Raw genomic sequence first — 26,233 nt, 5'->3', positions numbered from 1 at the left:
GATTAATGAACAATCGCGACGCATATCGTGAAGTGGACACTCGGATCTCTCCTTAAAAATGCAATGTTCGAGTGAGAAGCATTAATATTATGAATAATATAATATTATACTAATACTTTTAATATATACTATATAAAATATAAATGCTTTTCATACGAACTATGAAAATTAGCTATCTTTCCAAATTGAATAATGACAACTATAACACCATCATTTCCTTGGGTGTTGAGATAATGGGTCATCTCGTCAGCATGGGTTATCCATAGCACGCAATTCAAACTTGTATTACTAAAGACATTATGCATCAAAGTTAATTATAATATTGATAAATATATGTATATGACAAATTGGATTTTAATTGTAATTAACAAAATAAAGATTAGTCGATAAAATATAACTTACTATGTATCAACCAACTCAATAGTCATCATTCTAGATTTAGCCGTCTCAGTAATACCACTATATCCATTGAGTTGTCTAATGACATCTAATATATAATATAAGATATGAGTTACATTTATGTATCAACAGTGAAATTATCAAATTAATAATAATATAAATCTTACCAATATAATACATATCCAGTAACTGCTTTGATATAATATCATCAAATTTAGGAAAAGTGAATCCAAACTTTGGAATATCAAGAACTTGACATTCCTCAATTATTGATCCATAATTTAGTGATATTACACAATTATGGTTTGTTGCCTTTTCCAAAGCACCATTATCCCGAACCAAAAAATTCGAAATTTGCTTAAATTCACCCTCTTTAATACTTGGCGTAAATTGCATAATTAGTCCTTTGCGGCAGCTGGCTTGAATCTTACTACCCTGAAAAGAGAAGTTTAAAACATTAGTAAAACATAATAATAACAACATATTTACACATTAAATGTTATGTTTTATTTGCTCTTACCTCAACGTCGATTAAAACTATTTCAATGCTTTCTGTTTCAAGTTGATTCTTAAAATTAGGTCTCTCTCAAACCCTAATAATTCGGACCTTAATAGTGCATAATTTCATCCCTTTAACAATTTCACTAATAGAAACTATTTTCTTCTCGTTTTGATTTTCAAAAGCCATTATAAAATAACTCAAAGAGTGTTGAAATAAATTGATTGCTTAATTGTGCTAATTATAAATAATATTTTTTGGAGAAAGTTGTGTTTATATAGACAACTACATAATGCAACACAATAATCAATAATAATATTAAATATGGCAATATTTCTTAAATCTAATTATCTATGAATTTGTAAGTAAGTCATTAAATTTAAATTTCGGAAATATGAGTTGTTAAAATCAACATAATATGGTAAGAATATAAATTGGTAGCAAATCACCCTTCAATTTAGTGAAGTGAATTTCGGTTGATTATTATTCCTTGACTATTGATTGATAGATGAACAGATTTTGGGTGTAGGAAACTGAATTTCGGATTTAATTAAGGGTGATTACATATTAATTTTTTCAAAAACAAATACTCTACCAATTTTGGTGTAAATCTTAACGAATATCTTTAATTGATATACATAAAGTTTACAAAAATAATATTACATAAGCTGGAAATGATTTGTTCATTTATAGAAAAGATTTAAACGCTATATGATATGTGATATAGCCGCATCAATATATAAATTCACATTTTTAGATAATGATTATTTTATATGATATAATATGATTTCCAAATGCACGATTTTTTGTTAATCAACATATACGTGTTTTTTTTGTAACGACGAAATTGTTTGGTAAAAGTATTTCGTAGGAAAATTTATGTTTCGCAAAGCATAATTAATAATCAGATAACACTAATAAAATTTAAACATACATAGCCGATATTAGTCTAATACATTCAATTACACAAATCGATTACTAAAATATTTTAAAACATATTATGAATAACCACGCTAATCCTTGATAATTCGATTAATTCCACTAAGAACTTCAGTTGAAACTTCACGTGCAAGCTCAAATTGATTATGTGCATGCATGATTTGAGCTATGTAACCAACAGTTTCGTGTCCATTTCGATCTAAAATATCCAACTCGGTTGTAATCTCAAAAATATTCTCCTCGTAATTTGAAAACGCTTCAATAAGCTGATTAGTTGCATCCACATAATTCTTCAATTGTGTTTGAATTCTACTATACATAGAGAAGGAAAAATTTGATGCTTAAAGGAAATTGTATCTATAGTATGCTTTTCGAAAATATAGAGAAATAGTTGTAAGTGAGTGGAGAAAATGAAGACATAAGCATATTTATAGGACAAAAAAATCGGCCATATAAAGGAAAACCTAATAAGTTGGTTGATGACATTTAATATATGGTTGAGTATATTTGACTAAATTTATTATGTTCATTTAAATCATATAGTATAGGTAAGAATTGGTGGTTGAAATAAGGATATTATTTATGTCTGAATTGCCCAAAATTTCGGATATTTAATAGATTTATGTAAGGCAATTCACAATAAATACATGGTGGTTGGATGTGCTCTTGAATTCATATATTAAAAAAATTGTTACAAAATTATTAATTTGATAAGAGTTAGTGGTTCAACTTAAAAATTTCGAACATTTATAGAAATTACTTATATTAGATCTTTTAAAATATATTATTCGAAACATGAAAGATTAATGCTAAAAAATATAATTAGTTAATACACAATTAAATACAAATAACATATACAATAATAAGAAATTATATAGATAATATAAAAGTACACAATATTAATTGGCTCTAAATTTTTATTTATAATTATTATAAATGAAAACAATAACTAATAAAAAGAAAATGTTCTTCAATAATTCATCATAGTGAAGAAAAATCTAACTTCTCGATCACACTTGCAATCATAACAGTCCAATCTATTATAACCATTATCGACGGAATACTAATCGTGTATCGCCCACATGTCGCCCTTCACATGATCCTTTTTTTTTTGCTCTATCAAACAAATGGTGGCTCCTTTGCAAAATCCTCTGTCCTTCTTGTCCTTATCGTTTGTCGCATTCTTATAAAGATCTCTCTACATCTAATAATAGTATCCATATTTAGTCGTTTAAGTGTTTTTTTAAGCAAATCATGACATAATGTGTCTAGCTCTTCTGGCATCAAGCAAACTACCAACTCCAGTGTTGTAGTTATTATGGGTAAAAATTTGGATCTGCATATAAACATATAAGAAAGCTTTTAGATTAACATTATTTTAAAAATATAATAAACCTTTAAGTTTAACAATATTAGAAAAATTGTCTTCAAATCATACGATTAGCTTTAACTTATGCATCAGTTTTTATTGAGTTTTTAATTATTTGATTTAGTTGTAATTCGAAAGTTTTTAAAAAAGCTTTAATTAACAATTCGTATTGTATCTACTAATATTATAAACGATAAATAATCATATAAAACAACTACGAAAATAAATAAATAGAGATATACAATAGAATGACTTACTAATCCATAACGAAGCAGCGCAGAAGGATTTTTGCATTCAAGATATTTCTCGAAAAAAATCTTTGCATTAATATTCCCCAACGATTCACGATTAATTAAACCTTCAATGTAAATTTTCTTCATCACATGTTCATCGTGTGATAGTGTATTCAGAATCTTACAACTGAGAAACAATAAATAGCCATTAAGTAAGATTTTATCATTAACTACCTCTTTAAAAAAGATGTTATTATTTAAAAATACCTTAATTTGCAACAAAACAGACTGAATGGTTGTTGTGAAGCAACGCGTCCAAGGATGTTAATTGTTATCTCAATAGGCATGCTTTCAAAAATATTGAGCCTATTTGTTGACCTTTTTTTCATGGCATAACTCTTTTTCTTTCTCTCGGATTTTCTCTCCATTGCTAAAAAATTTAAGAGATTTCTCAAAGTATTTTTTCCGAAATTATCCAGTTACATATATATATAACCCAATGAAACTTCCCTTTTTTAAATGTATCAATTAATAGGAAAACATTCCTTATTATCAAAACCGAAATATATGTTTTATTATAGTACACAAATAATATCGTAACTTTGTAAAGAATATTGATGATTCATTAAATAAAAGCATTATAATGAAACTTTACTAAAAGACATATTTATTGAAGAATCAATGTTTTACAGCTTTAAATGGAAAAAAAATTCGGCTACTTATAATACATTCCATTAAGATTTTATTAATTAATTGACACGTATGTTTAATAGGTCCTATATGGGGTTCTTATCAACACACAAATGATATATCTGTTTGATATTTCATTTAGAAACAGTAAAGCAATATATGAAAATGAAATTGAAAAATATTAATAATAATGAAAGACTATTATTAATATTAAATTTAAACAATAAATAGATAATCAAATGAAAATAACGGTATGTGGACATCCAACAGAAATATTACGTAAACAAATAGGCACATTCCTCCGACCATGGAACATAGGTTATCTCTTCGACACAGTGCACTTTTAAACCAATCTCAGTGTGAATAATATTTTTACCAAGAACGAATATGTATCTTATTGTTGTACGGGATAATAAATAAGAACGAAATAATCTCATCTCCTTAACCTGAAAAAATCATAATAATATCACGTTTTAAACAGCTTCATACATTTTTTTAAAAATATTTCTTAACCATCAATATCAACAATTATACACATACCTGCGCATAATGATTCATTATTTTAGGCAGAGTTGTCCGAAACAAAAACTCGATTTGTTTATCACGTACCAAAAGGCTTATAGTACCAGTTGTATCCTCAATCGTAACGACAACTGATAAGCTGAATGAATTGAACAACTTGAAACTTCATAGATCAATATCAACTACCTTCCCAATAAGCCTAATAAGTTGATTCTACACGCATTACATTAAAAATATAAATAAGACAATGTCATCAATTGTAATGATTTATAACTTAATGAAATATTGATATGTAACGATACAAAAGATAATATAAACATAATTATTAAACTCACATTTTTTATTTTCACAATATTTACTATAGTTGAACGTTTCGCATTAGCTACCCTTAGAGTGCGTGTAATTGGCAGTTGGCAATGGGTAATGAACTTAGCTTTCTCTCGAACATAACGGTCGTTCTTAAACCTGACAACACAGTTATTAAAGTTAACACATATTAAAGCAAATTAAGCATAGTTATAATAATGATGAATTATTAACTTCAAATTAAATTGGTTTGACATTACTAGTTTATCATAATAGAAGATTTTTTAGTCCGAGGTCGTATATAAATATTGGATTTCTTTGTACTTTGCAAGTAAGCACCTAAAATAAAATAGGGAAAAGTTAAATAAAATTTCGAATAACAATAGTTATTGTTAAATTAACAATGAATAAAATAACAATATGAAAATACAATACCTCCATCAGTTCGTACGCATAATCCACATGCTAGAATACAAATTGGTTCACTCATAGATTCCTTTAATGCAATTAATTGGCTAATGAGCTTGATCTTCATAGCTATACAACTTTTTTTTTTAAAATAACACGACATACAATTAATATCCCTCAAATATATCCGTAATGTTGTAAATTGATTATTTCAATATGTATTACGTAGATAATACCTTTCATCTATAATTATTAACTCTCTACTCCGAATTGAAACGATAATTCCAAATACATCTGAAATATATAGAAAAATGATTTAATTACATTAATTTAAACAATAATTGAGAATATTGACTACTATTATGAATTGAACCAACATAAATGCATATATTGGTCTCCGATGAATAACCATTTTTACTTGTAATGAAAAGCCTCATAAATAAGTATGCAAAATACGAAAAAAATTAAAAAATGATTCCAAGTTGAATAACTTGTGTTTGTACTCGATTTTTGCATTTATAACAATTACGTAGTATGTGAATTTGAATCCCTTTTAAAATATATTACTTGATAGCTTTAGCATGATCCAAGGAATAAAATAATAGATCACATTATTATACAAATGGAATTCAAAATATTTTTAGAACTTTTCCTTTGTAGCATATGATGAATACGTTCTAAATCACCTATCACTTTTAGAAGATAACTAATATGAAAGATGATTATTCTTGAAGATTTTGTTAATATCCTTTTCAAACTGAGATAAACTTTATATACGAAATAATTAATAAATGTATAGAATGGTAAAAGAATAAGGAAAATTTGACAGAAATAATCCCAATTATGACCGGTCAGCTCAAAATAATCCGAACTTTGAATTATTCTGGAATAATCCAAAGTATTTGGGGTACCTTCTCAAAATAATCCAAACTTTTATTTTTCTTACCTTCAGTGATCCCTTTTGGGTCAATTATATATAGGATGATTTAAAGTTTGGATTATTTTGAGAACGTACTCCCAATAGTTTGGATTATTTTAAGCGAAACGGTGATAGTTTGGATTATTCTTGTCAATTTTTCCAAAGAATAATTATTTATTCATAAAATCGTGTAATACATATTTATATATAAAGCCGTTTATTATGTAATAGTTTAAAATTTCATATCATAAAATGACTTAAATTATCATTCAATAAATAACAATATTTGTTAATAAATAGTAAACGGTATATTGTAGTAAAACATAATTGTAAAGTAGTATAAGAACAATAAAATAAAACTTCGAAACATATTTTACATTGATGATAAGAAAGATACAATAAGGTAGTTCATAATACAACTGATAACAAAATACATAATAAAATAAAACATAAGACACAACTAAAATAAAGACCAACTACAAATGATTAAAATTACTACATTATGGATTTCAAACTCTTCATTACTCATAGATTGTCAAACACTATCTTCAATCATCACCTCTCTCCAATTCATCATGATAATATTCAACAATATTCCTTGGTTCTTGAGAAGCAAGTTCAATTTGGTTGCGAAAATAGATAATTTGACCAATGTAACCCATGGTTACCATTCCTTCATCTTCTTCTAATTTACGTAATTTTTAACATGCATTAGAAAGTTTATGATCAATTGTCGACCAAAACTCTAAAAATTCGAAAGTAGCCTCGTTAACTTCTACTATATGCTTAGCTATTTTAGGATCCATTAAGATGATGTGCTTAAAGTGGAAAAATTTGAGAATAATAGATGAAGTGGTTATTTATAGAAGATTTTTATGTAACACAAAGAGGAAACTTGCCTTATTTATAGAGGAGATGTCCGAAATTTTTGTGGCTTAGGGAAAATTTAATACATGTTGGTGGAAGTAGATATAACATTGAAAAGGATTGACCAAGTGTAGTCAAAATTGAAAATGATATTCTTGCATGAAGTACACATTAGGTAGATTTTTCTAAAACCTTTATTATTTTTTTTGCATTGAATAAGTTGGAAGGCACATTAATTAGAGTCAAAGTTGAAAATGACAACTAATATATAATTGGTAGTAGCAGTACAACATAAATGGATACATAAATTTTGTTTTTATTGCATTCACATTTAGATGAGCATTATTTCGTAACTAGAGCTAATACAATGTAAAAAACATAATTTAATTAATCACTTTCATTTGATAAATAATCCAACAAAATGGTTTTTGTAGTTGGTATTACACCTCCATCGTTCATGTTGATTTCTTCAAATGGACATCGACATACGTAATGAGCTCGTGCAGCATTGCAAGGAAGAATATGTAGTACAATATATTCTAAGTCAATAAAAATCCTAGAATCTTTGATTGTAGAGAACACATACTCCGTCATATACCAATCACCCGAAAAAAAATCTTCAGGATTCGCGATATTGTTGAGAACTTTATAAAACATAATATGACCGGAATGAAACATTGTTAGTATCATACCTTGATGATCAAAAAAATTAGAATGTTCCACTTTTGGATGCCAACTATTTAAATCTTTTGGTGAAGTAGGTGAGTCAAATGAAAAATAGTCATTCCTCATACCAATAGAACATTAATGTACACGTTTTTTTAAGAAAATAACTTGTACATGGTGTAGAGAGAGATAAACATAATAACCTTATTTATAGGTAAACCTAATTTAATTAATATGGTTTTCAAAAAGGCTTGAAAAAAAACAAAAAAGTAAACTTAATGTATGTAATACATAATTTCTGTATAAAATATAGATTGAGTCAATCCCTACAATCACGTTATCTAAATTAGGAATAATTTTGATATATGTGATGAAATTAAACATCATTATTTAGTTAAAATAATTAAATCAAATAGGATTATTTGCTATTTTCCATATTAAACGAATATGAGATCAGTAATAATAAATTTTCGTATGAAATATAGATTGAATTATTCCCCAAATTCACTTTATATAAATTAGGAATGATTTTTATATATGTTATGAAATTGAACATGATTAAATAATTAAATAAATTCAAATTTTAAATAACATTAATTGATACTTTCCATATTAAACGAATATGAAAGTAAAAAATAATTTCGTACTAAATATATACTGAGTCAATCCCTAAAATCACGTTATCTAAGTTACGAATGATTTTGATTTATGTTATGAAATTGAACATGAATAAATAATTAAATTAATTAAAAGTATAAATAAGATTAATTGATATTGTCCATATTAAACGAATATGAGAATAAAAAATAATTTCCATATTAAATATAGATTGAGTCAATCCCCAAAATCGCGTTATCTAAATTAAGAATGATTCTGATATATGTTATAAAATTGAACTCCATTAGTTAATAAATCTTATATCAATTAAGATTAATTAATATTTTCCATATTAAACGAAATTATTGTTTCAACCATAAGTTAATAATCAAAGACAATTACGGAAAAAAAACGACCACATATAACTTATTATGAAAACGTAAATTTTTTCATAAAAAAAACAAAAAAATTTAACAATCCGATTTGTCACATACACAATAAAATAAACAACAACATATAAATAATATTTTAACATAACCGAAAAGTACATATATTATACTAACTCATTGAACTTAATAGATTACAATATTGGAAATAAGAAACTAACATTGTAAATAACTACGAATAATATAAACATTTTACCATAACCGAACAATACATATATCATAATAAATTACTGAACTTAATAGATTGTACATTGAAATAAGAAACTAACATTGTAAACAACTACGAATAATACAAACAGAGGTTAATATTTTTTTTGTTAGATAATTTAGTATTACCTAACAAATCGTTATTCATACTTCACTTCTTAATAAGAGAATCCAAATACTCAACAGTACACTTTGCTTCTTTGGTAGCAAGTTGAATAGCATTACGAAATGACATTATCATACCAATGTACTTCATAGCTTCCTCACATTCTTCTTCTTCTTCTATTGTAATTGAATTTCCAAGACATGTAGTTAGTTTATCATCAACCATGTACCACTGGTCCAAGAATTCTTCCATTACATTGTTAACGTCTTTCACATCATTGATATATCTCGGATCCATTAGAAGATGATACTTTGTATATCTTAAACTTCTAAAAATTGAAATGTTAAATGAAATAAGGAGTTTTTTTAAGAATGAAGAAAATCGTTTTTTGGGAATTGATGGAATGAACATACAAAGACCAAATAGATCTTTATATAGACCAAATATAACCGGTTTTGCTAGGTTACATTTATTGCAATTAGGTAAGGCAATGCAATTAAGTATGATAGGTACATTGTTAAGTATTGAATTTGGACCAAGCAATAATATAGTCAAAGGTAGAAAAAGTATCAATACATGGACCTATAATTGCTTTGAAAGTGATGAATACAATTATTGGTGAACATGTTATTTCTCAAAATAAAATGGTAAATGGTAGAGATATTTACTTCAATATCATTCCATAATTGGACATTATTGGGAGCTTGAATAGAATAAAAAGAAAAACAATAACAAAGAACACTAAAAATTAGTATTTGTCAACTCTACATGATTCGTTTCATTACAAATATAATCGAGCAAAACTTTATTACTAATACGACTACAATCCATATTGTTTAAATCAATGTCTTCAAAATAGTCATCATCAACTTTGTAAGCCCTAGGAGGATGGCATTGTAGATCATATATCATCATATTTCAAAAATCAAAATATGGACGATAACCATCTATTGTGGTATTGACATCTTCAACATAAGCCCAAACTTCGTTGCTTCTATTGATATGAAACGTGAACATACTCGACAAATCATGGAAATATAGATGCCCTCCACGAAATAGTGTTAAAACCATAGATTCCACATCAAGAAAATTCGAATAGTCAATTTTAGTGGGCCATTTTTCCTTTCGAATATGGGATTGTATAATATTTTGTGGAGGACATGGTATTGGTTTTGAGGCGGAAGAGGAAGTTGGCATGAGAGTGCAAATTGAAAGCACGGAAATGAGTAGTGTTGATGAATGAACATTCGGTACTATTTATACTTAAAGGGAGCTCTCTAAAATATAATTAATTTCGGCATTCTTTTTAAATTTCAATAGTTGATTGGCCGAAATTAATGTTGATTGACAATTAACATAAATCATCCTTGATTGATATTTTGATTTCATTACCATATATGAAGTATATAGGCAAAATCGGATGTACACAACATTGGAAAGAAAAAATTTCGGACAATTAGTAACATAATTGGAGATTTTAGAATCCGACCTTGCCTTTTTTATTCCACAATTTAAGCCAATCATCAATAATTACCTCAAATCACCCTTAATTAAGATTTTAAAATTACCGAAAATTTTAAAAATTTCGGATGCCACATAGGCCATCTTACGTGGATAGCCTAGATGAGCATTTTACTCCCCAAATGCTCTAGAATTGCTCGGTGATTGTGAGCTTGACACGTAGGATTTAGGATTTTGCTTTAGATAATGATATTGATCAGACATTTTTAGTCGATAAATGGATGGATAAGATTTATTGCACAAAATTGGAGGGTTCAGATCTAATTTATTAGAGTAGCTACCTTTTTATCGTAGCCATTCAAATATCATCCGAAATCTAGACCATTTATCAATTGACTATGTAAGAAAAAAAACCATAAAAAATATGAGAAGAAACAAAATATACTACTCCATCCCTTCAAGCTTCAATCTCCATCCCTTTTCTACTTCATTTCATTTATACCGTAACTGTCACACCATCAAAAATCTCCTTCAAAAAAATCAAGTTCTATTGAATATAATATCTATTCTAATCTGGATTCATCCTTATTGATAGCACAAACGACATTTACTAGTTCAAAAAGGAATTTTGAAGACAATTCTTGGAGTAGCAATTACATACAACTTTTCTGCAGTTTTTGATTCAATTATACATTATATAGCAATTAGTTTTTTTAAAGCTTAGCATGCATATGGAGGAAAAAGCTTAATAAAATACATTGAGAATATGGTTAAGAATTATTTTATATCATACTTTCAGTTTTGATAACATGATGCAATTTGTGAAAATTGCAAAATAAATGTTGTAAAAAAGGGAAAAAGATGAATGTGATATAATTCTTGAATAATGGTGCGTTTGGTTCAACTTATTTAAGCACTTGGTTGCTTATTTAAGAAATAATCAGATAAGATAAGGTAAAAAAAAATTTAGATCAGATAAGAATAATTTAGATAAGATAAGAAAAATTAAGATCAGATCAGAAAAATTATAACTATAAAAACAACTACAATAAGAAAATTTCAGATCAGATAAGACCAAATCAGAAAAATTCAGATCAGATAAGAATAATTCAAATCAGATAAGAAAAATTCAGATTAGATAAGATAATATAAGAAAAGTTTAGATTAGATCAGAAAAATTCAGACGAATCAAACAGTCAAAAATAAAATAAAAGTGACTGGATAAGATTTATTTTAAGTTTTGAAGGGCTCGGATCTTTTTACATAACAGTGGCTACAATTTTACCATAGCTATTGAAATATCATCCGTGATTTCACTCAGTTTGTTGCAAAATTTGTGGGACAAAGGGAGTAGTAGTAGAACAATTGCCAATAATTATAATCTTTCAAATTTTCAAGAGAACAGGGAATTGTCCCACCTCTCACTCTCTCTTTCTCTTTTCTTCATGCTTCCGTTCTCTTTTTTCACTCCATCAGTTTCTCAAACGGAATTGCATCATACAGAGTGGAGTAATAAATAGTTGTTGAGAATGAGGCCCATGTAGCTCATTCTCACTAAGTATTACTAGGCTCATTCTCACTAAGTAATACTAGTCATTATGTTTTGTCCGTAGTCTAGTAGTGGTTGTTGTCTGTAGTCCAGCAGAGGTTGTAGTAGTGTCGTAGGCAAGAAATCTGCTATTTTGTCTGTTAGCTTGTGCTTTGTCCTCGAGCTATATCTAGGTGTCATCTTATGTATGATGTGCTAGAGTGACCTAGGGATCAGCGACTTGTGTTGTCCTATATATATGTAATGCGCAAATTTTTCCTAAATAGAATGAAATGAAATGAAAGAGAACATAAGCAGTGAATGCTCATCTTGAACAAATCTCCTGCATAAATGTTTCTTCAAATAACATGACTTGTTATAAAAGTTTTCAATAGTTGTGTGTAGCCTTAGTCATAGAAGTCTAAAATTTATCCAAAATCAAATCACTCTAATCTTTGCCAAAAGCCTCTCAAGTCTCAACCTTTCTCATCTCCTTGTTTTTCCCAACTTTATCTTCAGATTTTATTTTATCTTTTTAACTTTGTCCACCATGGTTTAATATAATGCTCTACCAATCCCTAGTTATAACGAAGACAATGTAAACGTTATATTCCCTTTTGAAGCTCATAACGAATACAAGTTCGCACGCAGGTTTTAATGAGGTTAACTGTTTCGATTACCTTGCACACTATATGTGGTGCACTGGCTATTAACCAAATTATATCCCTGTTTAACCCATCAACTTTACGTATTACATCCTACAAGATCTACTAAATCATTACAGGGTCACTAATTGAGAAATAAACCTGTTTTTTTTTTCTCCACCATTGGTCCTGTCATCCTAGTCTTTGGGCCAATAACATGTCTAACATTTATGCTGATTATACTCAGAGAACAGATGTGTATGCGCTTTGAACATGCTATTGGAAATGGATGGAAGGGAAAGATCAGCCCCGTTTCTAATATTTTGGAGCCCATGGGCGAGCCTACATATTAGGGCCCTGATTAAGTCCAAGTTTTTGAATGTTTCATTTTTCGGTCTAAATATTAGGGCCCCGAAATTTTTGAAATAGACGTTAAAATAAGGATGTAAGTACTTGATCATTTAATATGTCAATCAGAAAACCCAAAAAAAGAAATTGAAAAGATGCACAATTAAATGATTAATAAAGAAATTACAAATAAAGTTACAACCATCCATTCTAGAAGGACCTAAGGCGGAAAAAATTTAACCTAGACTAAAATAAAGTGATAAAAAATAGTTGAAATTTATATTAGATAATATCAAAATTTTATTAAAAAAAATTATGGATTAAGGGTATGTTCTTTTTAATTAATTTGCTTTGAATTATTTTTAATAAAATACTCTGAACTAATCTAAACTTATTCAGAACAAAAAACTATAGGGGTAAAATTAAATTTATCATTTTATTACTCCGATTCATTATGCAGTTCTACGATATACAAATATCAAAATTGTATATTAAACGAAAATACAAGTGGGAGTATATACAAATGTTCATCTTGAACAAATCTCTTGCATAAATGTTTCTTCAAATAACATGACTTGTTATAAAAGTTTTCAATAGTTGCGTGTAGCCTTAGTCATAGAAATAGAAGTCTAACATTTATCCCAAATCAAATCACTCTAATCTTTGCCAAAAGCCTCTCAAGTCTCAACCTTTCTCATCCATGTGTTTCCCAACTTTATCTTCAGCTTTTATTTTATTTTTTTTAACTATGGCCACCATGGTTTACTATAATGCTCTACCAATCCCTAGTTATAACGAAAACAATGTAAACGTTGTATTCCCTTTTGAAGCTCATAACGAATACAAGTTCGCAGGTTTTAATGAGGCTAACTGTTTCAATTACCTTGCACACTATATGCGGTGTACTGGCTATTACCCAAATTATGATCCTATTCAACCCCTCAACTTTACGTATTACATCCTACAAGATGTACTAAATCATTACAGGGTCACTAATTTGATAAATAAACCTGTTTTTTTTTTGTCCACCATTGATCATGTCATCCTAGTGTTTGGGCCAATAACATGTCTAACATTTATGCTGATTATACTCAGAGAACAGATGCGTATGCGCTTATAACATGCTATTGGAAATAGATGGAAGGGAAAGATCAGCCCCGTTTCTGAGATTTTGGAGCCCAAGGGCGAGCCTACATATTAGGGCCCTCATTAATCAAGTTTTTTTGAATGTTTCATTTTTCGGTCTAGACCAAAAAATATACAATTTTTTAGTCCGAAATTTTTGAAATAGACGTTAAAATAAGGATGTAAGTACTTGATCATTTAATATGCCAATCATAAAACCAAAAAAAAAAAAATTGAAAAGATGCACAATTAAATGATTAATAAAGAAATTACAAATAAAGTTACAACCATACCTTATAGAAGGACCAAAGGCGGAAAAAATTAAACCTGGACCGAAATAAAGTGATAAAAAATAATTGAAATTTGTATTAGATAATATCAAAATTTTATTAAAAAAATTATGGATTAAGGGTATGTTCTTTTTAATTAATTTACTTTGCATTATTTTTAATAAAATATTATGAACTAATCTAAACTTATTCATAACAAAAAAACAATAGGGGTAAAATTAAATTTATCATTTTAATACTCCGATTCATTATGCAGTTCTACGATATACAAATATCAAAATTTTATATTAAAGGAAAATACAAGTGGGAGTATAAACAAATGTTCATCTTGAACAAATCTCCTGCATAAATGTTTCTTCAAATAACATGACTTGTTATAAAAGTTTTCAATAGTTCCGTGTAACTTTAGTCATATAAGTCTAAACTTTATCCAAAATCAAATCACCCTAATCTATGCCAAAAGCCTCTCAAGTCTCAACCTTTCTCATATCCTTGTTTTTCCCAACTTTATGTTCAGATTTTATTTTATTTTTTTAACTTTGTCCACCATGATTTACTATAATGCTCTACCAATCCCTAGTTATAACGAAGACAATGTAAATGTTGTATTCCCTATTGAATCTTATAACGAATACAAGTTCGCAGGTTTTAATGAGGCTAACTGTTTCGATTACCTTGCACACTATATGCGGTGCACTGGCTATTACCCAAATTATATTCCTGTTCAACTCCACACCTTTACGTATTACATCCTACAAGATGTACTAAATCATTACATGGTCAATAATTTGATAAATAAACCTGTTTTCTTTTTCTCCACCATTGGTCCTGTCATCCTAGTTTTTGGGCCAATAACATGTGTAACATTTATACTGATTATACTTACAGAACAGATGCGTATGCGCTTAGAACATGCTATTGGAAATGGATGGAAGGGAAAGATCAGCCCCGTTTCTGAGATTTTGGAGCCCAAGGACGAGCCTACATATTATGGCGCTGATTAAGTCCAAGTTTTTTGAATGTTTTATTTTTCGGTCGAGACCAAAAAATTAAACAATTTTTTGGTCCGAAATTTTTGAAATAGACGTTAAAATAAGGATGTAAGTACTTGATCATTTAATATGTCAATCAGAAAACCTAAAAAAAGAAATTGAAAAGATGCACAATTAAATGATTAATAAAGAAATTACAAATAAAGTTACAACCATACCTTATAGAAGGACCAAAGGCAGAAAAAATTTAACCTGGACCGAAATAAAGTGATAAAAAATAATTGAAATTTGTATTAGATAATATCAAATATTTATAAAAAAATTATGGATTAAGGGTATGTTCTTTTTAATTAATTTACTTTGCATTATTTTTAATAAAATATTATGAACTAATCTAAACTTATTCATAACAAAAAAAAAAATAGGGGTAAAATTAAATTTATCATTTTAATACTCCGATTCATTATGCAGTTCTACGATATACAAATATCAAAATTTTATATTAAACGAAAATACAATTGGGAGTATATACAAATGTTCATCTTGAACAAATCTCCTGCATAAATGTTTCTTCAAAAACATGACTTGTTATAAAAGTTTTCAATAGTTGCGTGTAGCTTTAGCCATATAAGTCTAAACTTTATCCAAAATCAAATCACCCTAATCTTTGCCAAAAGCCTCTCAAGTCTCAACCTTTCTCATATCGTTGTTTTTCCCAATTTTATGTTCAGATTTTATTTTATTTTTTTAACTTTGTCCACCATGGTTTACTATAATGCTCTACCAATCCCTAGTTATAACGAAGACAATGTAAAGGTTGTATTCTCTTTTGAAACTCATAACGAATACAAGTTCGCAGGTTTTAATGAGGCTAACTGTTTCGATTACCTTGCACACTATATGCTGTGCACTGGCTATTACCCAAATTATATTCCTGTTCAACTCCACACCTTTACGTATTACATCCTACAAGATGTACTTAAGGGCCTGTTCTCTTCGGCATAAAACAGCTGAACTGAACTGAACTGAACTGAACTGAACTGAATTGAACTGAACTGAATTGAACTGAACTGAACTGATCTGAACTGAACTGAACTGAACTGAACTGAATTGAACTGAACTGAAATGAATAGTGATATGTGAGAGTAAAAGTATTGTCAAGAGCTGAACTGAACTGAACTGGTCTGAACTGAACTGAACTGATCTGAACTGAATTGAACTGAATTGAACTGAACTGAACTGAATTGAACTGAACTGAACTGAACTGAACTGAAAATAAGCTGGGGAGAACAGGCCCTTAAATCATTACAGGGTCAATAATTTGATAAATAAACCTGTTTTTTTCTCCACCATTGGTCCTGTCATCCTAGTCTTTGGGCCAATAACATGTGTAACATTTATGCTGATTATACTTACAGAACAGATGCGTATGCGCTTAGAACATGCTATTGGAAATGGATGGAAGGGAAAGATCAGCCCCGTTTCTGAGATTTTGGAGCCCAAGGACGAGCCTACATATTAGGGCGCTGATTAAGTCCAAGTTTTTTGAATGTTTTATATTCGGTCGAGATCAAAAAATTAAATAAAATTTTTGAAATAGACGTTAAAATAAGGATGTAAGTACTTGATCATTTAATATGTCAATCAGAGAACCCAAAAAAAGAAATTGAAAAGATGCACAATTAAATGATTAATAAAGAAATTACAAATAAATTTACATCCATACCTTATAGAAGGACCAAAGGCGGAAAAAATTTAACCTGGACCGAAATAAAGTGATAAAAATTAATTGAAATTTGTATTAGATAATATCAAATATTTATAAAAAAAATTATGGATTAAGGGTATGTTCTTTTTAATTAATTTACTTTGCATTATTCTTAATAAAATATTATGAACTAATCTAAACTTATTCATAACAAAAAAAACAATAGAGGTAAAATTAAATTTATCATTTTATTACTCCGATTCATTATGCAGTTCTACGATATACAAATATCAAAATTTTATATTAAACGAAAATACAAGTGGGAGTATATACAAATGCATCTTGAACAAATCTCCTGCATAAATGTTTCTTCAAATAACATGACTTGTTATAAAAGTTTTCAATAGTTGCGTGTAGCTTTAGTCATATAAGTCTAAACTTTATCCAAAATCAAATCACCCTAATCTTTGCCAAAAGCCTCTCAAGTCTCAACCTTTCTCATATCCTTGTTTTTCCTAATTTTATGTTCAGATTTTATTTTATTTTTTTAACTTTGTCCAGCATGATTTACTATAATGCTCTACCAATCCCTAGTTATAACGAAGACAATGTAAAGGTTGTATTCTCTTTTGAAGCTCATAACGAATACAAGTTCGCAGGTTTTAATGAGGCTAATTGTTTCGATTACCTTGCACACTATATGCGGTGCACTGGCTATTACCCAAATTATATTCCTGTTCAACTCCACACCTTTACGTATTACATCCTACAAGATGTACTAAATCATTACAGGGTCAATAATTTGATAAATAAACCTATTTTTTTTCTCCACCATTGGTCCTGTCATCCTAGTCTTTGGGCCAATAACATGTGTAACATTTATGCTGATTATACTTACAGAACAGATGCGTATGCGCTTAGAACATGCTATTGGAAATGGATGGAAGGGAAAGATCAGCCCCGTTTTTGAGATTTTGGAGCCCAAGGACGAGCCTACATATTAGGGCGCTGATTAAGTCCAAGTTTTTTGAATGTTTTATTTTTCGGTCGAGACCAAAAAATTAAACAATTTTTTGGTCCGAAATTTTTGAAATAGACGTTAAAATAAGGATGTAAGTACTTGATCATTTAATATGTCAATCAGAAAACCCAAAAAAAGAAATTGAAAAGATGCACAATTAAATGATTAATAAAGAAATTACAAATAAAGTTACAACCATACCTTATAAAATGACCAAAGGCGGAAAAAATTTAACTTGGACCGAAATAAAGTGATAAAAAATAATTGAAATTTGTATTAGATAATATCAAATATTTATAAAAAAAATTATGGATTAAGGGTATGTTCTTTTTAATTAATTTACTTTGCATTATTTTTAATAAAATATTATGAACTAATCTAAACTTATTCATAACAAAAAAAACAATAGGGGTAAAATTAAATTTATCATTTTATTACTCCGATTCATTATGCAGTTCTACGATATACAAATATCAAAATTTTATATTAAACGAAAATACAAGTGGGAGTATATACAAATGTTCATCTTGAACAAATCTCCTGCATAAATGTTTCTTCAAATAACATGACTTGTTATAAAAGTTTTCAATAGTTGCGTGTAGCTTTAGTCATATAAGTCTAAACTTTATCAAAACTCAAATCACCCTAATCTTTGCCAAAAGCCTCTCAAGTCTCAACCTTTCTCATATCGTTGTTTTTCCCAATTTTATGTTCAGATTTTATTTTATTTTTTTAACTTTGTCCACCATGATTTACTATAATGCTCTACCAATCCCTAGTTATAACGAAGACAATGTAAATGTTGTATTCCCTTTTGAAGCTCATAACGAATACAAGTTCGCAGGTTTTAATGAGGCTAACTGTTTCGATTACCTTGCACACTATATGCGGTGCACTAGCTATTACCCAAATTATATTCCTGTTCAACTCCACACCTTTACGTATTACATCCTACAAGATGTACTAAATCATTACAGGGTCAATAATTTGATAAATAAACCTGTTTTTTTTCTCCACCATTGGTACTGTCATCCTAGTCTTTGGGCCAATAACATGTGTAACATTTATGCTGATTATACTTACAGAACAGATGCGTATGCGCTTAGAACAGGCTATTGGAAATGGATGGAAGGGAAAGATCAGCCCCGTTTCTGAGATTTTGAAGCCCAAGGACGAGCCTACATATTAGGGCGCTGATTAAGTCCAAATTTTTTGAATGTTTTATTTTTCGGTCGAGACCAAAAAATCAAACAATTTTTTGGTCTGAAATTTTTGAAATAGACGTTAAAATAAGGATGTAAGTATTTGATCATTTAATATGTCAATCAGAAAACCCTAAAAAAGAAATTGAAAAGATGCACAATTAAATGATTAATAAAGAAATTACAAATAAATTTACAACCATACCTTATAGAAGGACCAAAGGCGGAAATAATTTAACCTGGACCGAAATAAAGTGATAAAAAATAATTGAAATTTGTATTAGATAATATCAAATATTTATTAAAAAAAATTATGGATTAAGGGTATGTTCTTTTTAATTAATTTACTTTGCATTATTTTTAATAAAATATTATGGACTAATCTAAACTTATTCATAACAAAAAAACAATAGGGGTAAAATTAAATTTATCATTTTATTACTCCGATTCATTATGCAGTTCTACGATATACAAATATCAAAATTTTATATTAAACGAAAATACAAGTGGGAGTATATACAAATGTTCATCTTGAAAAAATCTCCTGCATAAATGTTTCTTCAAATAACATGACTTGTTATAAAAGTTTTCAATAGTTGTGTGTAGCTTTAGTCATATAAGTCTAAACTTTATCAAAACTCAAATCACCCTAATCTTTGCCAAAAGCCTCTCAAGTCTCAACCTTTCTCATATCGTTGTTTTTCCCAATTTTATGTTCAGATTTTATTTTATTTTTTTAACTTTGTCCACCATGGTTTACTATAATGCTCTACCAATCCCTAGTTATAACGAAGACAATGTAAAGGTTGTATTCCCTTTTGAAGCTCATAACGAATACAAGTTCGCAGGTTTTAATGAGGCTAACTGTTTCGATTACCTTGCATACTATATGCGGTGCACTGGCTATTACCCAAATTATATTCCTGTTCAACTCCACACCTTTACGTATTACATCCTACAAGATGTACTAAATCATTACAGGGTCAATAATTTGATAAATAAACCTGTTTTTTTTCTCCACCATTGGTCCTGTCATCCTAGTCTTTGGGCCAATAGCATGTGTAACATTTATGCTGATTATACTTACAGAACAGATGCGTATGCGTTTAGAACATGCTATTGGAAATGGATGGAAGGGAAAGATTAACCCCGTTTCTGAAATTTTGGAGCCCAAGGACGAGCCTACAGATTAGGGCGCTGATTGAGTCCATGTTTTTGAATGTTTTATTTTTCGGTCGAGACCAAAAAATTAAACAATTTTTTGGTCCGAAATTTTTGAAATAGACGTTAAAATAAGGATGTAAGTACTTGATCATTTAATATGTCAATCAGAAAACCCAAAAAAAGAAATTGAAAAGATGCACAATTAAATGATTAATAAAGAAATTACAAATAAAGTTACAACCATCCCTTAGAGAAGGACCAAAGGCGGAAAAAATTTAAGCTGGACCGAAATAAAGTGATAAAAAATAATTGAAATTTATATTAGATAATATCAAATATTTATAAAAAAAATTATGGATTAAGGGTATGTTCTTTTTAATTAATTTGCTTTGAATTATTTTTAATAAAATATTATGAACTAATCTAAACTTATTCATAACAAAAAACAATAGGGGTAAATTTTATTACTCCGATTCATTATGCAGTTCTACGATATACAAATATCAAAATTTTATATTAAACGAAAATACAAGTGGGAGTATAAGACTAAAAACTAAAGAAAAATTGAAATTTATATGCATTAACAACCTTTAAGGGTCTACAACATGACATAAAAATAAAAACATATTTTCATGGCCTAATCTGTCTACTTCTATGGCCCAATCTATTCTCGAGTTCAGTCGTTCATTAAAATTAATCAGCAACAATCTGATTTCACAAAACTTATTCAAGTTTTCAGAAAAAGTAAATTGATTTAATGTATAATACTTAGTTACTATGAAAAAATACAGTGTGTCATTGAAATTCTCAAATAATTATAATAATTCTTGGTCGAAAAAATGAAGTAATAAAATTCAGAATTTGCAAAACCTAAAAAAATCGAATAAAGAACAAAAATTGCAAAGAAAAGAGAGAAATTACCCAAAAATTTTGAGCGTTTGACAATAAATTGAAAAACAAGTGGGAGAATTGAATAAGAAATTTGATTCGCTATAAGCCTAATTGTCGGCAGCATTTGCAGTTTTGCAGTGATCTTTTCTTTTCCATTTTTTTCTATTTTTTTCTTTTATTCTCTTTTACCTTTACTTATTTGGGCTATGTGTTTTGGGCCCTGAGCACCTGTCCCTCTCGCCCATACCCAAATACGGCCCTGGGAAAGATACCTCCTTTTCTAATGATGAAGGCGAACAGGAGGATCTCGAGCCTCGCGAGTTTGGTGAGATAAAAAAATATCGTTTGGTTGCAATTACTGAGCGGGGTGAGCAAGCTCTTTATTATAGGATTCGTCTACATATATTTAAGGAGGCTTATATTGATACTAGGTTAAGAGAAGAACCAGCACCAGCAATCCGACCTTTAACAATTCCAGCACCCGGAAATATAACCATGGTAATTTTATTTCTCTACTTTTGTTACAAATTGTGATTTAATTGATTGAGGTTATAATACTTCGTATTTCGTAATTTCAAAATGCAGTGGAAATAGTAACCCTTTTCACACAACTCAAAAATTATTTGTTTAACCCTTCGTCTGTTTTGCTTGTTTCGATTGCTTTTATAAATGTGCATCTGTTATTTCGATCTTCTTTTGGATTTGTAATCAATGTAAGTTCATCTATCTATGTTCCTCCCAACAATTCCATGTCAGCATCTGAATTTACTAAGGTTCACATTCACACATAATTTTTGCTTTCAATAAGTGAATCAATTCTTTTAGAATATACATAAATAAATAAATAAAAAGTGTTGAAAATTTATATTGCATGATTAATGATCATGAAAATTTATATTTCATGATTAATGATCATTTCTTTCAATCTGGTTTAAGAGGAGTGAATTGTTTTTTCATGTAATTACTAAATTTCTTCTGCATTCAGTATATAAATGTGTTTAAGAAGTTGAGATTTGAATGATGGAAAAAAATATACTTCCTTCGTTTTTTATTTTGAATTGATTAATCGATTAAGACCTTTTTTATTTATAGTACTTTATTTGCAAGTAATATAAGTATGTACTTGGTTTTTTTTTTCCTACAGAAATCAAACTGGGCAGTGGTGAAACTTTGGGCGACTCGTCGACCTGCACCACAAAATTGAAGCATGAAACTATTGTTGTAATTGGTGTTCTCTCTATTAAACTATTGCTACTTCGTATGATATTAGTATTAGCACTTTTACAATTATTGGTACTTTTTATTAGTATTAGCACTTTACTTTTTATCCTTTGAGATGGTAGAGATATTGGTGTTCTCTGCTCTAAAGTCTAACTATAATATTAGTACAAGCGTTGTATTAATTATTAGGTTTATTTGTTTATTTGTTACGGAGTGGTTATTGTTATTATTGATATTAGCTTGTGTGTTTATTTGTTACTGAGTAGTTATTATTCAATGGCTACAACAAAATTGTTGCCATTGTAATACTTGAAAATCTCAACCATTTGATTTATACAGATAATTAATAAACATTGATTTGTTTGACCAATTAATAATGTTTAAAAAAATGCACTCAGGATGATAACTGCTTCCCCTCAAAACAAAAAAGAAAGAGTTGATAACTGCCTCTCCATTCTCGATAAAAAGCAAGGCTGTACTCCATAATAATTTCAAGATTTCCAACGTCAAATATCATATTTCCAACTTATACTTCAGATTTTTTTTTTGGCTCAAATGATAATTTATAGATTTAACTTCTCTATCTTATTAGTAGATGTAGTTATCTTATTGATAAATTTAATTGGTAATGCAAATACATAGTCATCTAAATTAACGGGGGAAATTTATTCATAAAAATAAATGGTCGTGATTAAATGGTTATAATGGCTACAAAAGTAGTGTAGCCATTGTAAAATTGATCTTGAAGTAAAAAGAGATAGGAGTAAGAACAAAGCAAAAGATATCACAAGGAACACCTGAATAGAAGTGGGGAAAACAATGCATAACTACCTCGTAACTTCGTAAGTTAAGCACCGTGATTGCTAACACATTTTTTGACTAAGTAAAAACAAACCCCATACCCAGCTTGATAAGTCTTTACTTTGGGTTGTTTCTTTTAACACATTTTGATTGACTTCTGACTATATGATTTGTAGCTTATCTTAATTTCTATATTCATGTAAGATTATTAGTGGCTAAACCCTAAAATCAAGACTCACGAATAATGTTACAGCTAATACGATTGAAAGGGATTTATGTGTTTTCTCCCACATGAAGAAATATATCCTTTAAAGTACTAGTGATTAGGTGAGATAATGCCATTATCCTGGGCATTTTAGTTAATATGTCAGATCAGTTTATTTTTTCACATACTAATGCTATGCTACTTAAACAACATACTCCTTAATTCACAATAATAACAACTTTGGAATATTATCGATCTGGACAATGTATCTCCCTATTTTGAGGTTGCAAGCTCGACATACCCCAAGTAAAACAAGCTCAAAAAGTCTTAGATACGCGAAGACGCAAAAACGTGGAGAAAAGGAGCAAACCCAGCCGAGTCAAGTGGGGACCCAACCGGGTCCGTGGAGTATAATGCAGCAACGACATTGTGATGGAAGAGAACCCGCCCGGGCTTGACAAGGACTCGCCTGGGTCCGTATGGCACAAAGCAGCAGCTGCAGTTTGTTGAAGAAGAAACCTGTCCGGGTTTGTCCTAACCCGCCCGAGTTCGGTGGTATATGAAGAGAGTATGTTTGTGGACCCGCCCGGGTTGGGACTTAACCCGCCCAGGTTCGGGGTTGTTTTGCCGTTTTTGTGCTTTGTTAGTTTACGTAATTATTTCCCTTAAGTATCAGGGGCGGATCCAGGATTTCAATAATGGTGGGGCACCAAAATAATCAACCTAATATTGTGCCAAGATTCAAAAAGATCCATAATACATAAATTGCCCATAAAAAATTATTTTTATTTAAGTCACAATGTAATTATTTTTCTATGTAAACTATTACAATTGTTCTCTTCGAGTCTTCATATTTTGGAATTGAGCTACAATATCATCGAGTCTTACTTTCAAAATAAATCTTTCTCTAAATAAGTAACCAAACAATCATTGAGTAATTGATCTCCCATAGTACTACGCAATTTACTTTTTATTGTGTTCATTCCTGAAAATACCATTTTGCCACTTGATGTCGCCACGGGAAGAAGCAACACTAACTTTAGAAGCAGATATAATCTTGAATGTGTTTCATGTTTTCCTGTCTCAACAAGTTTCATAGAAAGCTCGATAAGGTTCTTCAACATTGAAAATCACCCATCACTTCGAATGTCAACAATGAAATTTTGAAGTGAATCTTCCATAAAAGAAAGTTCAACAGTTGAAAATTCAGTAGGATAAAATTCTGTTAGTCGTGTCAACTTTGCTATGTCAAATGCGGAAAACTGGTTCGCGGGATTGAAAGAAGACATACAGACAAGTAATTCTTTGCTTACCTCATTGAACCTATTTTCAAGTTCTTGTAACTGTAGATCAATGACACTTAGAAAAACTTCAACTCGAAAATGATGAAGATTTGTGACTTATGATCTATTTCCACGAAACTTCCTTCTGCCAGGGAGAACATACTTTTCCTCCATATCAGGAGTCTCAATGCCATATTTAATCGCAAACAAAGTGACTTTGCTCATGTGAATATCCCATCCATCATTTCTCAAGTTCTGCAAATTGATCTTAGTCACGTCAACCATTTTCATTGCGTTCACTATATCTTGATCACTTCTTTGTAAAGCTAGGTTCAACTCATTTGTAATCGCAAATATACTCTTCATCAAATGTGCCACAAAAATAAAATCAAATGACATCAACAAGTGTGTAAGTGACTCAGCTCGATTCCGGTCAACACTATCAGAAACATCTCCAATGGCATCAAGTGACTCAAGAATTGTTGGGTATAAATTAAGCACATTCAAAATTGTTTTAAAATGAGAACCCCAACGAGTATCACCAGGTCTACTCAGACTAAGCTCTTGATTTAAGCCAGTTCCAGATTCAAGTTCACCTAAAGATAATGCTGCTACCACACGTTCAGCTTGTTTTTTTCGAAGAAATCTTTCCGTTTAGGTGAACCACCCACAAAATTCAATAAAGGTGCAAGCACATCAACAAATAGCCACCCACAATCAACATTTTTCTTTGCGACGGCAACAAGTGTCAATTGAAGTTGGTGAGGAAAACAATGAACACAATGTGCAGATGGAGATTCATTTAGAATTAAAGTTTTAAGGCCATTAATGGCACCTTACATATTGCTAGCACCGTCGTAACCTTGGCCTCGAACTCTAGAAAAACTGAGAGAATGCTTCATTAGATATGACTCAATTGCCTCTTTCAGAGTCAAAGATGTGGTATTGGTAACATGTACGACACCGAGAAAGCGCTCCATTACCTCACCTCTTTTATTAACATATCGCAGACATAGAGCCAATTGTTCTTTATCAGATATATTCGCAGACTCATCAGCAAGAATAGTAAAAAAATCACCATCAAGTTCTTTCATAATTACTTTAGTTGTCTCAGTTGCACAAGCATTAATAGTATCCTTCTGAATTGAAGGAGTTGTCATTTGGCAGTTACCGGGT

At 29.5% G+C, this 26,233-nt stretch overlaps 1 protein-coding gene across 1 annotated transcript; it reads right to left on the bottom strand.

Annotated features, from left to right (window-relative positions):
• Nucleotides 1-401: 401 nt before the first annotated feature.
• Nucleotides 402-26,217, bottom strand: LOC130590499 (uncharacterized). Its single transcript, XM_057392963.1, has 6 exons — nt 25,898-26,217; nt 25,221-25,703; nt 25,088-25,117; nt 4,670-4,790; nt 567-834; nt 402-487 (listed from the first exon to the last, which is right to left on the bottom strand). Exons 1-6 carry the CDS (start codon nt 26,215-26,217, stop codon nt 402-404), a joined length of 1,308 nt encoding a protein of 435 aa, XP_057248946.1.
• Between the last annotated feature and the right edge of the window lie 16 nt (nt 26,218-26,233).

This window comes from Beta vulgaris, chromosome 2 (assembly GCF_026745355.1).
Source record: "Beta vulgaris subsp. vulgaris cultivar EL10 chromosome 2, EL10.2, whole genome shotgun sequence".
NCBI lineage: Eukaryota > Viridiplantae > Streptophyta > Magnoliopsida > Caryophyllales > Amaranthaceae > Beta > Beta vulgaris.
Note: the sequence above shows the minus strand (reverse complement) of the source record. Positions and strands in the feature narration are given on the sequence as shown.

Excerpts from the sequence above, each read along its gene's own strand:
- LOC130590499 (XM_057392963.1), bottom strand. The coding sequence starts at position 26,217 with ATGACAACTCCTTCAATTCAGAAGGATACTATTAATGCTTGTGCAACT. Across the intron at positions 25,118-25,220 it reads ACTCCTGATATGGAGGAAAA|TTACAAGAACTTGAAAATAG; the intron begins GTATGTTCTCCC and ends ATTGATCTACAG. Across the intron at positions 488-566 it reads ACTGGATATGTATTATATTG|ATGTCATTAGACAACTCAAT; the intron begins GTAAGATTTATA and ends ATTATATATTAG.